Raw genomic sequence first — 13,826 nt, forward strand, 5'->3', positions numbered from 1 at the left:
AGGTTCTGGTAGGCCATGCCTGTGCTGCTTAGGGGTGTGATGTTCAATGCACGGTGCAGGTAGGCAGGATGGAGGGGGGAGATTGTGATGTGTGGAGCTAAGATGGGTATGGGAAAGAGGAGAGAGGAACAGGAGCCAAAAACATACAAACAAACAAAAAAGAGTGCTAAGGGAGCTTGACTTTGGAGTCGAGAGATGAGAGACTGAGAAATGGAGAAAAACAAAAAGGAGAAGGAAAATAAAGAAAAGAAACAAGTGAATAAATAAAAATTAGAGAGAAAAAAGAAAAGAAAAGCCCCCAGGGATCCCACTGGTGCAGCTGTGAGATCTGGGGAAGTTGCTCTCAGGCCGTGAAGTACAGCCTGCCAAAAGAGGTAGAGGTGTCACTCAGCAGCAGGTATTCAGGAAACAGGAATAGAAGATAAGTACAGAGAGATGAGAAACTGAGTAATGAAGAAAGACAAAAAAGGGAAAAGAGAGAAAAGAAAACAAAACAAACAAATAAAAAAAACAAGATAACCCCCCCCAAAAAAAAACCAGGAAAAAAAAGAAAAAAGAAATGCGCTCAGGGATCCCTCTGCACGTCTGCGTAAACTGAGGGGGTAGGTCCCAAGTCACACAGTAATTCCCAGCTAGAATGGGCTCCCAATTCGAGAAAAGAAAAAGAAAACAAACAAAGAAACAATTCAAAACAAACAAACAAACAAAAAGCCCCAGGATCCCACCAGTGTGGCAGCACGGGCACAGAAGCAGTCCCACACTTAAGCTGCGCTTCACAGCCTCTTAGGAAGAAGCAAAGATGGTGCATGGAGCCAGGTATTTGAGAGAAAGGAAATGGAGGTGGGGAGAGGTATAGAGGAAATCAAAAGAAGTAGAAAAAAGCAACACCAGCAGCCAACAAATGTCACTCAGGGATCCGGCCAGTGCGGGTGGGTGGAATCCAAGCAGCACTGGGGTGAAGCTGGTGCTTCCCAGCTAAGAGACTGTGGCTGCAAAAAACAGAAGAGGCTGAGTGGGGGGTGAAGAAGGGTGGGGTGTGGAAAAGCGTATATTGCTAGTTACTGGTTGTTTCTTCTCCTTCTGGAAGCTCTGTGAAACTGCTTTCCTGTACCTCCTGTTCACCGATCTCCAATAGGAGTCCAAGATGGCAGATCCATTTTGCATAAGCTGATAGTGGACCTCTGCATGTATCTCTCCTCACTCTCTGTTCTCTGTCAGTTTCTTATTTCATTCAGTGTTTGGCTAAGTTCTTTATCTCTTCATTTGATGCTTAAGGTTTCAGGATTGACGTTTTCTCTGTTTGACTTAGTTTTTCAGATCCTTGCTGTGGAGGAACAGCATGGTGCTTCTGTCTATAGCACCATGTTGCCCAGAAGTCTCCTTAAATTAATTCTGATTGTTGTCTTTTTAGTTTAATTTTGGTTACTTAACTGGTGATGCATTTGGTCATACTGAAGTTTTATATAAGGACAATTCCTAAGACATTATCATCAGACTATAGATCTTTTAACAGAATTCTTAAGAATATATTTTTCCTTTCATTGGACTGTCTAGAATTAGGTTGCATAAATATTGAATTTTAATTCAATAATTGGTCCACTATTACTTAAACTATATTTGAAATTTCACTTGTTGAAGTAGAGATGTTTGAAACATAAAAGACCATTTTTATATGCTATGAAGTATAAGAAATCTGTACAAGTAATTTCATATTTACCTCAATAAATGTTGATCGGATTAAAAACACACACACACACACACACACACACAATAATAAGAAAGAAAGAATGGAACCAAATCAACAAAAACCACACCTCTAGCTGAATTTCATTAGTATTTTAATGAATTTATCCATAAACTCACAGATTAATCTTGGGAAGTTGGTATGTGGCAATTATTTGTTTCTTACTATCATGGATTGAATTGTGTCCCCCCAAAATAAATGTCTACTTGGTTAGGCCATGATTCCCAGTATTGTGTGGTTGTCCTCTGTTTTGTGATTGTAATTTTATGTTAAAGAGGATTAGGGCCAGATTGTAATACCCTTACTAAGGTCACATCCCTGATCCAATGTAAAGGGAGTTTCCTTGCGGTGTGGCCTGCACCACCTTTTATTTTACAAGAGATAAAAGGAAAGAGAAGCAAGCAGAGAGTTGGGGACTTCATACCACCAAGAAAACAGCATTGGGAGCAAAGCGTGTCCTTTGAACCCAGGACCCCTGAGCCTGAGAAGCTACTTCACCAGGGGTAGATTGATGACAAAGACCTTCTTCCAGAGCCGACAGAGAGAGAAAGCCTTCCCCTGGAGCTGATGCCTTGAATTTGAACTTTTAGCCTACTAGACTGTGAGAGAATGAACTTCTCTTTGTTAAAACCATTCACTTGCGGTATTTCTGTTATAGCAGCACTAGATGACTAAGACACTTACTTTGTCTCTTTTTGCTTAATATTTGTTATTTGTAATACTCTTTGCTGCTTATATGTCTCTAAATTTTATGAAGTCAAAATTAAGTATATTTGTATGGAAAAAGTGAAGCTTGGATCCAATACTTGGGTTGAAGTACGATGATCATTTTAATAATTTATTTTTAAAACAGCAGCATTTACTTCTAATACAAGGCAAGGAGATACAGAGGCTAACAAGAAAGACTTCCCTGAACATTTGATCAAGACACTTAAGCTGATGAAGAGTATCAGATAAGACAAGGACAGAGACCATTCTAGGAAGAGAAGAGAATGGGATGTGCCAAGACCAAGGGAAGGTACAGTCAGAGCCTCACTGGGTAAGAAAGGTGACAGATGGTCAGTAGTTGTGAAAACCAGGGCCATGAATGTCAAGTTTCCAATGCTCAGCATGCAGCTGGACTCCAGGAGGTAGTAGGTTGCAGGAAGATTCTAACGTGGGAGTCGTCAGCTCAGATATGCAAGGGTCATCTCTGAATGCTGATATCACAAAACGGAGAGAATGGAGACTGCAGATACGTCAGCTCAAGCTGGGGGAGCCTCTGAAACCGAGTGCAGGGAGGAAGTAGGAGAAGAAGACTGAGGCTGAAGGAAAACGGTATCCTTGATTTAAAACTCGGAGGAGAAGAGAGATTCCAGAAAGTATGAGATAAGGTGTCATGATTATCAGAATCAGACATGGAAGCAAACCTATTGAGACAGAAGACTGACAAAGAAAGGAATGGAGCACATCACTGCTGCTTCCAGATGGCTTTCCAGAACATCCTGTCAAGATCCTTCTCTCTCCTTACACCCCCCGCTGTGCCAGGGGTAGCCTCTTCTCTGGGGGCACTCCCAGCACACTGCCCATGGAGGGCCCTGCTGTCCTTCAGGCTTCAGCCATGAGCCTCAGAGTCCTTGGAGATGCCCTGCTGCCCCCGGAGTCTAATCTTTCTCATGGGTGCCATTGTGTTTGCATCCTGGGCCTGGAGTTTAATCCCTCTGACTGGTGCCATCTTGTCTCCATCCTGTGGGGCCACGTTGGGATCTGCACTGGCTGTGCCAAGCTTCCGCCAGAATCACCAGCAGCATCAACAAGACCACACATGCCAGGCCCAGGTGGACACAATTTCCCACCTTGTAATTCTGCAAGGTGGGGGCTGGAAGCAAGACAGCGGGGTCACCAACAGGTGGACAAGACCCATCCAACCCAGATCGCTGAAATAGGAGCTCCTACCCCACTTTCTTGGCCAGACTCTGTCTCCACCCAGCACTTCCCCCTGGGCAGAGTTCCAGGTGGCTTACCTGTCTGGAAGCCTGCTTCTGTGGGTGAGGGACTGATGTCACTGGGGCCTCCTAGGAATCAGAAAGGGCTGGTGCAATGCTGGGGTAGCCTTTCCTTCCCCTTCTCAGGCTGACCTCAGCTTCCTAAGTCCTCCCTGTGACCTTGACCTTCTCTTTAGCACAAATGTCCTTGCAACTGACTTCCTTAGATGCCTTCTCCCACCTCCTTCTCTGAGTGCACCTGGAACCCAGGGATTCACTCCCCTCCCCCCAGTTCTTACAACAAGTCAACAAGACCAAGCAGGAGGCAGGGCAAAGATGGAAAATTGAAATCTTCCCTCTATCAAACTTAGCTCCCTTATCTAGGGCAAGTCACCCACCTTCCTGTATCACAGGATGCAAGGAGATATCAGTTTGCCATGAAGGTTTGCCCTCCCAACTGCGAGAAACCAGAACGCCTACTGCCTCTCAATGTAAGCGGCAGGGACCCTGACCCGTGACTTGGCAATTGCCCTTTGTGTGCTCCCAGCCCTGAACTGGCTGACCTGGCTCTGACAGAAGGGTGGGGTTGCCTTTGTTCTATCCCACCTCATCACAGCCCCTCTGACTCCTAATTCAGTTTTTGTATTTCCCCAGTCTCTCCACTGAAATACCAGCATCTGAGCATTTTGGAAAGAAATTGAGAAGAGGCCGATGTTGGGACACTCCTGTTTTCAGTAATTCTGTCCAACCATCTCTATACGTCCCCGACTACCTCCCAATACCTAGGGTCTCCTGGGGACATTGTCCTGATGGTTCAGTAACAAGGACCATTGGAGCTTACGGCGATGCCATGGGTTCTCTTGCTGGGATCTCCACTCCAGTGGGTCCCAGTGAGTAACTGCACATGGAAGTTTGGCTGACTGAATCATGGTATCCTTAGGCCCACAGGGAATTCACCCTTGAGTGACCAAGTGTGGTCTCAATCACATAGTGCCATGAGGACCAGTCACCCCCTCCAAAGGGGAAACCTGTTGCCCAGGGTTCTGAGGGACCCCACAAAGTCATACTCCCTCCTGACATCACCATGGGGCCAGGCTTGGTGGGGAAAGAGTTCCAAAAACCCTGATAGAGAAAGAGGTTCTGGTGGTGATGAGAACCACTCCCACCCCTCCCTTGGACATAAACTTAGAATTCAAACTTCTTCCTTACTAGGGACTTCATTTCATCTCTTTGCCCCTTGGTGTCTATCTACCTGGTTTTCTCTTTTTCTACATACACACACACTTCCATATCTTATCCTAGTTCCCCCATCTCTTGGTCCCCTCTGGTAACACAGCTATTTGGAGACCCACCGGAGCCCTGGGGCTGGGCTGAGGCCCCAGTCTTTGCCAACCTGAAGTTCAGAAATAAGTTTTGCTTAGCAGCCAGAGGCACCTCAGAAGAAAGGCCTGGTGATCTACTTCCAAAAATCAGCCATTCAAAACTCTATGGAGATGAGGATCCAGGAACTAAGGAAGAAGGGTTGGGTCATCAGATGCTCCTGAATATCAGAACCACAAAGAGTGAAAGTTTGGATTGCATCCCCATCACTCTAGTCTCGAGTTCCTTCTCTATCTTGGGCCTGCATTTTAATCTTCACCTTGCATTTCATTATCTGTTTATTCTCTAATTAATTTTTTTTTAAATTAGGAGTACCTACTATGAGAGAAAACACACACGCATATAATCATTCTAAATGATGGTGTTAAGTCAGTGGGTCTTTATATTGCGGGCCTGGGAATGACTCTTAGCAGCCCTTGGAGGAAGACTTGGAGAGGGTTAGGGGTTGGGTCAGTTCTTCTCTCCCCACCACAGCTGGGTCCCTAGAAATCAGGACCATGGGGAGGGGTAAGGGTTTGAATCTGCTCTTCTCCCTGCACCTCACCTGGGCCTCTTCTCCTTCAAGCATTTCCTCCCACACTGACCACCCAACATACCTCAGTGACCCCAGTGCCCCTAAGACCTGAGCCCCCATTAATCTCCATCTATCTCGCCAGTTTCTATGTGAAAAACAACCACTTCCGTAAAGATATGAACAGGACAAGGATAAGCTGAGGAGTTCAGCCAAGACCTAGGGAAATATGACTTCTCTGGACTAAGAGGACTCTGTTATTCAACAGCCATGGAGCTTGTCCATGCAGGTAAGGGGCTAGAGGGGGACGGACAGACAGAAAGGCAGGCTTTACACACAGCCCCAAGACTTCACATCCTCATCACCTTTCACAGACACATTCCCTCGCTTAGGGCACCTTCCTCCCAGGGTGATCTTATGTTGTTGTCAGGCATAATTATTAAGAATATTTATTGTTAAGACCATCCCTCTTCACACTCAATGTGTCCAAGTTTGGAAGAGGAGTTTTAAGTCACTCCATTAGCTGCAGAGTGGAGCGAATGAAATCCTGACATCTGGGATCTGCCAAAAGATTGGCAGTTTCTAGCCACCAGCCGCTCCTTGGAAACCTATGGGGCAGTTCTACTTTGTCCTATAAGGTCTCTGTGAGTCAAAATTGACTCAGTGGAAATGAGTGCGGGGTTTTTTGTTTTTTGTTTTTTTTTGATTTGGGATCTGGCTGCCAGGGCTGAATTCAGCTTCCACCAGTTAACAGACCTGTGATAGTGGACAAAAAGCTTTAACTTAGTTTCTTCATATTAAAATTTAAATAATGCAGGGAGGGGGTGGGGCGAATAGAGAAGACCAGAGTAATACCTCCCTCATGAAGTTGCTGTGAGAATTATGTGCTTTAAATACTGCCTGGCATAGAGTTAGTTTTCAATTATTGTTAGTGTTGTTATCATCGTCTTTGTGATATTTAGGGACGTCCCTTGACCAGAGATGTCAGTTCCTTACTCTGGTTTTACTGGCCCCTGGTTCTAAGCCTATGGCAGAGGTTGGGCCCTACAGCCCAATTCACAGCAGAGGGACCCCTAGTAACCCACCTCCAGGCCTAGGCCTCATCTACTCAGCAGCAGAGGAGCCGGGCTCTGTGGGTGGGGATCTGAAATCTCCAGAGGCTCCTGTGAATGGGCCAGGACAAGCATTGAGATCTTATATGGGGTTGATAATGGTCTGTCCCCCTCAGCCTGGCCCTTTTCTCTCCTGAGTATCCATTTCAAGACCACATCTGACCATCATTCAATCACAGGCAACAGCCAGAGACTCCTGAGAATACTGGGTAGGGGGAAGAAACCTGAGAGAGAGACATCCCCCTGTGTCACTCTGCTGAGGGCTGGTCACCCCTCTGCACCTCCATCATGAGCTGTCTTGTCCTTTCCCCACCCCCAGTCCATGTCCAGGGTTGTAATGCTCTGAGCCTGGTCCTATCACTACTTGTGAGACTCGATCCCAGGCAGGTAGGACCAAGGGCAAAAGACTCAGGTAGGGAAAGTGGGAGAAGAGCAAGCACTATGCTCCAACATTCTTCACTTCACAGAACCAGCATGCAACACCTGTGGGAGGCCCTGGGACCGCATGCATTGGGTTTGAGCCTCCTCACTGGACCTTAACTCCAGGACCTCACTGGGGTCTGAGCAAACATAAGGCAGTGCCTGTCTCACCCCATAGGTTCCCCCAAAGAACTGTCCACCCCTAGTCTATAGGCCATCCCTGGGTGGTGTGGATCTGTCCAATGGGAGGGATGGACCACACCACAGGGCAACATATTGCCTGGGGTCACAGTTATTCTGTATCAGTTTAAGAGATCGTTTAACATGCCATCCTGAACAAAAAGATACACCTTCCTTTGAAGGGAGTCTGTTCTTCAACGAATTTCTGTACAGAGGAACCATAGGGAACTGGGAACCCATTTGCCTACCCACCCAGAAGTGCCCAGCCCTGTCCCCCTCCTGATGCTGGAGCAGAGTGTCCAGGTTTTTCATTGTGTCCACACAAGACCCAGGTCTCCAGGAACCTCAGAGGTGTCTGAAAGCAGAGGGGACAGGTGTGCTGAGGGAGAGAGAGAGCCAAAGTATATAGGAGGAGAGGCTGGAGGAAGGCTGGGGGTCTGTTGAGAGATAGTGGAGCTGGGGACAGGACCCAGGACCTGGGAACAAACATGAGGAGAGAGTATGAGATGAGAGGCAGCCCTGGATGGTGCCTCACCTGTCACCACCAGCTCCAGGAACTCACGGGGTTCAGAATTGGCATTCCCTATAAAATAGATGCAGTTGTAACGCCCTGCAGTGTCTGTCTTCACTGAGCTGATGGGGAATCTAGCCTCTGTCTCAATCCCTGAAGAGTTCTTCACATCTGGGAGTGAATCTGGCTTTCCATCCTTCTCCAATAGGAATACTTCAACCTCAGGAGGGCCCTGGCACACAAAGGTCACAGACGTCCCCCAGGGGATCACAGAGCCTGGCTCGGCTGAGATGGAGGGTCTGGGCAGGTACCCTAGGAAGGAATCAGAGCAAACACCTGAGGGTTCACTCGTGAGGAAATCACCTTTCCACAAAATTCACCCATTTTTAGCTGTACAATGCAATTACTTTCGTATATTTGTAGAGTTGTGCAACCGTCACCACAATCCAAGCTTAGAACACTTCCATCATCCTGGAAAGACCTCTCATACCATTCCACATCCATTTAAATTCTCATCACTGCAGAACTATTTTCTCCTCTTGACAATAAGGGGAACAAGACTTGGTCACACCTTGGGCCTTGCTCAGTGCCACACAGGAAGTAAGTATGTCACTAAACCACACCAGATCCCGAGTGTATCTCCGCAGCGTCCAGCTCTATCCCTGCCCATGACCACTTTCCAGGGAACAGAGAGGGGTAGGGGGAAAGACAGGCTGGACATGGCCAGGACTTTCACGGGGACTTCTAGCAAGAGAAAGAGGAATGTGGGGTTGACAGGAATGAGTCTGAGGCTGGGACCAGTCCTTGCTGAGATTATGGGAGGTGCAGGGACAGGGGGCTGCAAATATCTTATGGTAACCCAAGAAGAGGTATGGGTAATGTACCCAGCACAGGCGTAGCTCCCAGTGGACGCCCAGCAAAAGAGGGCTCCCTGTCTCTAATGCAAGGCCTCTGTTGAGCAATCACATCCTGGGTTTTCCAGGGTATTTTCTACATCCATCTGAGCCTATTTCCATTTTCTTGTTATTAAGTCTCTTGAAAAACCCTGGCCTGTCTCAACTTGGATAAAGAGGGTAGAGGAGAGAGGGACTTGAAACCCTGAAACAGGAAGGGTGTGTCAAAGATAGCAAAAATATGACGGGAACAAGGCAGGATGAGCCCTGGGCCTGCAACTGAGGCTAGCAGAGCTTCCATTCACTCTTTCATACACTCTCACTTACTCATCCATTCATTCACTCCCTCACTAATTCATTCACTCATTCATTCTCTCACTCACTTATTCATTCATTCACTTACCCACTCATGCACTGATTCATTCTTTCAACCACATACTAGTTCCTTCCCTCTCTATCCTTTGCATGCACCACTAATTTCACAATTACTAGAAGCGCAGACATAATCCCTGCCCTCTTAGAGCTGAAAGTCTGGGAGGCAAGACAGAGGCTGATCAAATAATTGTCCAAATTTATACTACAAACTATGACAAGTGTCCTCGGAGGTGACTCCAGAAATCAGAAGGGACAGATGAGAGGAAGCACCAATCCATCTCTAAGGGTCTCTGAGCTGAGAGTTGAGGGCAGAGTTACCTCAGCTGAGCAGATAGGGGGTGGAGGAGAAATCAGCCTGTGAGAAAGTCTTCTGTGGAGTGAGAACATGGCGTGTTTGAAAAACTGAAAGAAAACCAAGGTGTCTGGGGATAAGTGAACCAGAAGCAAGGGGGTCAGATGTGCCTGAGAAAATAGAGGTCAGAAAAAAGGGAGTTTGATCCTATTTGAAGATAAACTGTGGGAGAACTTCAAGGAAAAATAAAATTTTGCCTTAAAAAAATTTTAAATAAGTGAAAAAAATAAAATAAGTGAAAAATAAAAAATGAAAGAGGTGAAAATAAAAAATAAATGAAATAACATAAAAAATACTCAAATAAATAATGAAAAATATAAAATTTAGACAAAAATTTTTAGATAAAATTATGTGATGGAAACTAAAATGATCATAATTGTGCTTTTAAAATGTGAACAGTCATCACTTTGGTATGGACAAGGGAGTGGGCAAGAAGCAAGCATGGGTAGATGGTGGAGACCTACTGATGAGGGGGCAATAACAGCCATGGAGCTAAGAGGTGGAGGTGGTTTGGATGGGGCCAGGGAAAAAGTGGTAAAGAAGACTTGAGAAAAATGCAGGAGGTAAAATCAACATGATTTGGAGATGTGCAACATATAGGAGGAGGAGGGTGAAGATGGGATCTAGGATGAATTCTCAGATTCTGCCCTTTGGGACTGTAATATTCCCTGCCAAGGGGATGTAGAAGGAAGTATTGGCTTGTATGGAGAGAGCTCATGGACAGCTTTGCACATGTTGACTCTGAGCTGTCTTTGGTGCATTAAGTGGAGCTACAAAGAAGATTTGAGTCTCTGATTGGTCCAAATGGTTAAGCACTTGGCCACTAACTGACAGGTTAGTTGTTCGAGTCCAACCAGAGGCACCTCAGAAGAAAGCCCTGGTGATCTACTTCCAAAAAACAGCCATTGAAAACCCTATGGAGCACAGTTCTACTCTGACAAACAAGGGGTTTCCGTCATGAGTTGGCATCAACTAGATTGTGACTGTTTTGTTTGTTTTTTCTTACTAAGAAGACAGGTGGAGAACAGAAGAGAGAAGTGCACTACAGTTCTACATGTGGGGTCATTTGCAGTTTGAAGGATATTTAAGGGTCTCCACCCAGTTCCTCCCAGAATCAGCATCACTCTAACTCAACAGCTGCCCTTGGGATGGAGAGGCAGCTGGAGGGTTAAAGACATGACTCACCCTGTCGTGCTTGGATCGTTGGTCCCAGGCAGAGCACTGGAAAAAAAAATCCCAGTGAGATAAATGCCCACCACTCTATTTCCTTACAGGGCCACTACCACCTGATGACTTGATGGAGTAAGAAGGGTTTTGTCGTTGTTGTAGTTAGCTGCTGCCGAGTCAATTTAGACTCAGAGCCACCCCATGTGTGCACAGTAGAACTGCTTCATAGAGTTTTCAAGGTTGTAACCTTTCAGAAGCAGATCAACCAACCTGTCTTCCTGCCTCTGGGTGGTTTCCAACCACCAAACTTTTGTGCTACCCGGGGACCTAAGAAGGGATTTAGCCTCCCATAATTTCCAAACTATCCCTTTTCAACGTTAATCTGACTATATAATCCTTCCCCTGAAATAGTTTCAAGACAAATCTGAAAACCCCCTCTTCCAAATACTTTAGTCCAGCCCTTCTTGAATCTGAAATTGTTGCCATCCCTCTGTACCCAGTTCTGAGAGAAGCCTTTTGTGGTCAGACCCACGGTAAGAGCTGAGAGAGAAGATCCCTGGAGGGGGTGGCTTTCCTCTCCCAGGTCCCAGAATCTACCGGATGGAGTCAGGACTGAAAGGAAGGGCACTCCTGACCTGGACTGTACCACCCTTTTGTCCTCTAATTCTTTGAGTCATTCCTGGACTTACAGAGGCCCAGGAGGGTGGTGGGTGTAGGAGACATCGCACAGCCCCCAAAGCCTGCCCTGTCCTGGAGCTGATGGTGGACAGAGCCCTGCAGCAGACACAATGAACAGGATGTATTGGCTGGGCCCTGTCTTGAGGATTCTACATCACACAAAAGGGGAAGAGATTTTCTTCCCCCATTCTTTCCACTCTACCCCTGAAAGAGGTGGGGTCAGGGGTTGTGGGGCAACTTCCCTGCTGAAAAATGTTTCATATCCAAATGCTAAGAATGAGGCTGAGCTTATCTCTAATCAAACCCCCTACACATTAAACTTGCTCTTAATCTGTGGGGCCAGACAGAACACAGATTATGAAACAAACTGACTTGAACATCAGTCCCTTCTCCACAAACTAATGACCATCTCTTCTTGGGCAAGAAGTTACGCCACTTTAAGTCTACATTTCCTCATATTAAAAATGGGAACCAGCCCAGATTGTGGGTTTCAGAAGGGTTCCTGAACAGAAATCGGGCTGGCTTAAGGGTATTCTTCATTTTCCTCATTTCCTCCTGTTCTTGCCCAAAAGGTCCTTCCCAGACTGATCACCATTATCACAGAACAAGGACCCGGGAAACCTAAGAAGGACTCGTTTTCCTGAACTGGGGTCCTCTGGCCTAGACTCAGCCCTGGAAGAGAGATCCTGGTGAGAGATTTGTCCCCTGAAGCCTGAGCAGAACTTCTTTTCTCCTTGAGCTTCCCGAGAACTTGAACCACAGAAGTGCTGGCTGTAGGGTAGAGCCCCACCCTTGGACTAGAGTTTCCCTTTCCCCTCTTTAAATCTCACCGAGCCCAAGCAGGACTTTGAGGGTGGTGGTTATGGTGTCCTCTCCCACTGTATTTGTGCAGAAGGATGAGACCATGGCTCTCAGCAGGAAAGACGCAAGTGTTTGGCCACTAGGAGGCTAGGTCCTACCCATCACAGGGTTGTCAAATCATGACTCTACAAGAAGGGAAACAACCTCTCCCCATGAGCCTGGTTCTCAGTTCCCCAGGACTGTGGCTAAGTGGGAATCAGGCTCTCTGGAGACATTTTAGGCAGAAATGAGGTCTGACCCTGTTTGCTGTCTGCCTAATCTGTACTTGTCTTAGTCATCTAGTGCTGCTATAACAGAAATATCATATCACAAGTAGATCGCTTTAACAAACAGAAATTTATTCTCTCACAGTCTAGTAGGCTACAAGTCCAAATTCAGGGCATCAGCTCCAGGGGAAGGCTTTCTCTCCCTGTTGGCTCTGGAGGAAGGTCTTTATAATCAATCTTTCCATGGTCTAGGAGTTTCTCTGCACTGGAATCTTGGGTCCAAAGGACTTGCTTTGCTCCCAGCACTACTTTCTTGGTGGTATGAGGTCCCTATGTCTCTCTGCTCGATTCTCTCTTTTATATCTCGAAAGAGACTGGCTTAAGACACTATCTAATCTTGTAGATCTCATCAATATAACTGCCGCTAACCCATCTCATTAACATCATAGTGATAAGATTTACAACACATAGGGAAATCACATCAGATGACAAAATGGTAGACAATCATACAATACTGGGAATTATGACCTAGCCAAGTTGACAGATATTTGGGGGGGACACAATTCAATCCATGACAGTGCTCATCTCACAAAGTCTCAGACATAGAAACCAATAGACCCCAGGGCCAATCCTGAGTTGGTTCCTTCTATGCTGAGTGCAACCGAAGGTACATCACCTCTCTTCTCAGACCTTCTCCCCAAGGACATCCTCCACTCCTTCAGCATGTCTGTCAACATGTTGTTATTGGGCCGTTACCATTGCCTGTCATCATGCCAGTCCCTGAAGATGCTTCAAGGAAGACACAGATTCATAGTCTGCCCTGCAGAGCTCAGATCCACAGAGACAAACCTTCAACAACTCACTACACAGTTAAAGTCTAGTTATACTGTGGTTATGAGTACAAAGAGAAATACAGGGAAATATACAAAGAAAACATGATTGCTTCTCTTGCCCATACACTGAGGGTTTTTCTCTACTAGAGAGACCCCGTCCTTTTTTTCCTTATCCAAGATATCTTTACCCCATATTCCTGGAAACAAACCTCTGAGTTATTTCCACCTCCTCAGTGCCCTTATTTCCTCAGGCAAACTTTCCACCTCCCTGTTGCTCTGTCTTCAAGCTTTGGGGGGCAATGAATGGGGTTAGAACTCCAAATATGGAAAAAATGATAATTTTCATTTAATTCCTGACCTGTATGTCTTTGAGTTAATATCCCTTCTCCGAGACTCGTTTTCCTCATTGAAGCATGTTGTAATGAAGCCTACTCTTCAGAGTGGTTATGGGAGTCATTGGTGCCTGGGGCATGGCAGGGCTTAATCATTGTTCATTTCCTGACCAGACTAAGACATGCAAGATTGGGATCTGAGAAGATCATGGTGTTGGCTCCACGGTTAAGATGAAGAATTGAAGTGACCATTCTTCTGAACGTTGAGAAATGTTACATATAAAGTTTCTGAAATATGAAGAATATC

At 46.1% G+C, this 13,826-nt stretch overlaps 1 protein-coding gene across 2 annotated transcripts; it reads right to left on the reverse strand.

Annotated features, from left to right (window-relative positions):
- Positions 1-2,337: 2,337 nt before the first annotated feature.
- Positions 2,338-12,456, reverse strand: LAIR1 (leukocyte associated immunoglobulin like receptor 1). 2 transcript variants are annotated; one of them, XM_023736359.1, is made up of 5 exons: positions 12,118-12,456; positions 10,628-10,663; positions 7,847-8,134; positions 3,748-3,798; positions 2,338-3,602 (listed from the first exon to the last, which is right to left on the reverse strand). In XM_023736359.1, exons 1-5 carry the CDS (start codon positions 12,191-12,193, stop codon positions 3,436-3,438), a joined length of 618 nt encoding a protein of 205 aa, XP_023592127.1. In that variant the 5' UTR covers positions 12,194-12,456; the 3' UTR covers positions 2,338-3,435. The 2 variants fall into 2 exon arrangements, with proteins under 2 accessions (XP_023592127.1, XP_023592128.1); XM_023736360.1 differs by lacking the exon at positions 12,118-12,456 and adding an exon at positions 11,299-11,384.
- Between the last annotated feature and the right edge of the window lie 1,370 nt (positions 12,457-13,826).

This window comes from Trichechus manatus, unplaced genomic scaffold, assembly GCF_000243295.1.
Source record: "Trichechus manatus latirostris isolate Lorelei unplaced genomic scaffold, TriManLat1.0 scaffold00087, whole genome shotgun sequence".
NCBI lineage: Eukaryota > Metazoa > Chordata > Mammalia > Sirenia > Trichechidae > Trichechus > Trichechus manatus.

What these genes read in the sequence shown, in the direction of transcription:
- LAIR1 (XM_023736359.1), bottom strand. Translation starts at nt 12,193, where the DNA reads ATGGTCTCATCCTTCTGCACAAATACAGTGGGAGAGGACACCATAACC. An exon ending in CAAAGTCCTGCTTGGGCTCG is followed by an intron (nt 10,664 to 12,117) that starts GTGAGATTTAAA and finishes TTTTTTTTCCAG; the next exon opens with TGCTCTGCCTGGGACCAACG. An exon ending in AGAAGCAGGCTTCCAGACAG is followed by an intron (nt 3,603 to 3,747) that starts GTAAGCCACCTG and finishes TCTTGCTTCCAG; the next exon opens with CCCCCACCTTGCAGAATTAC.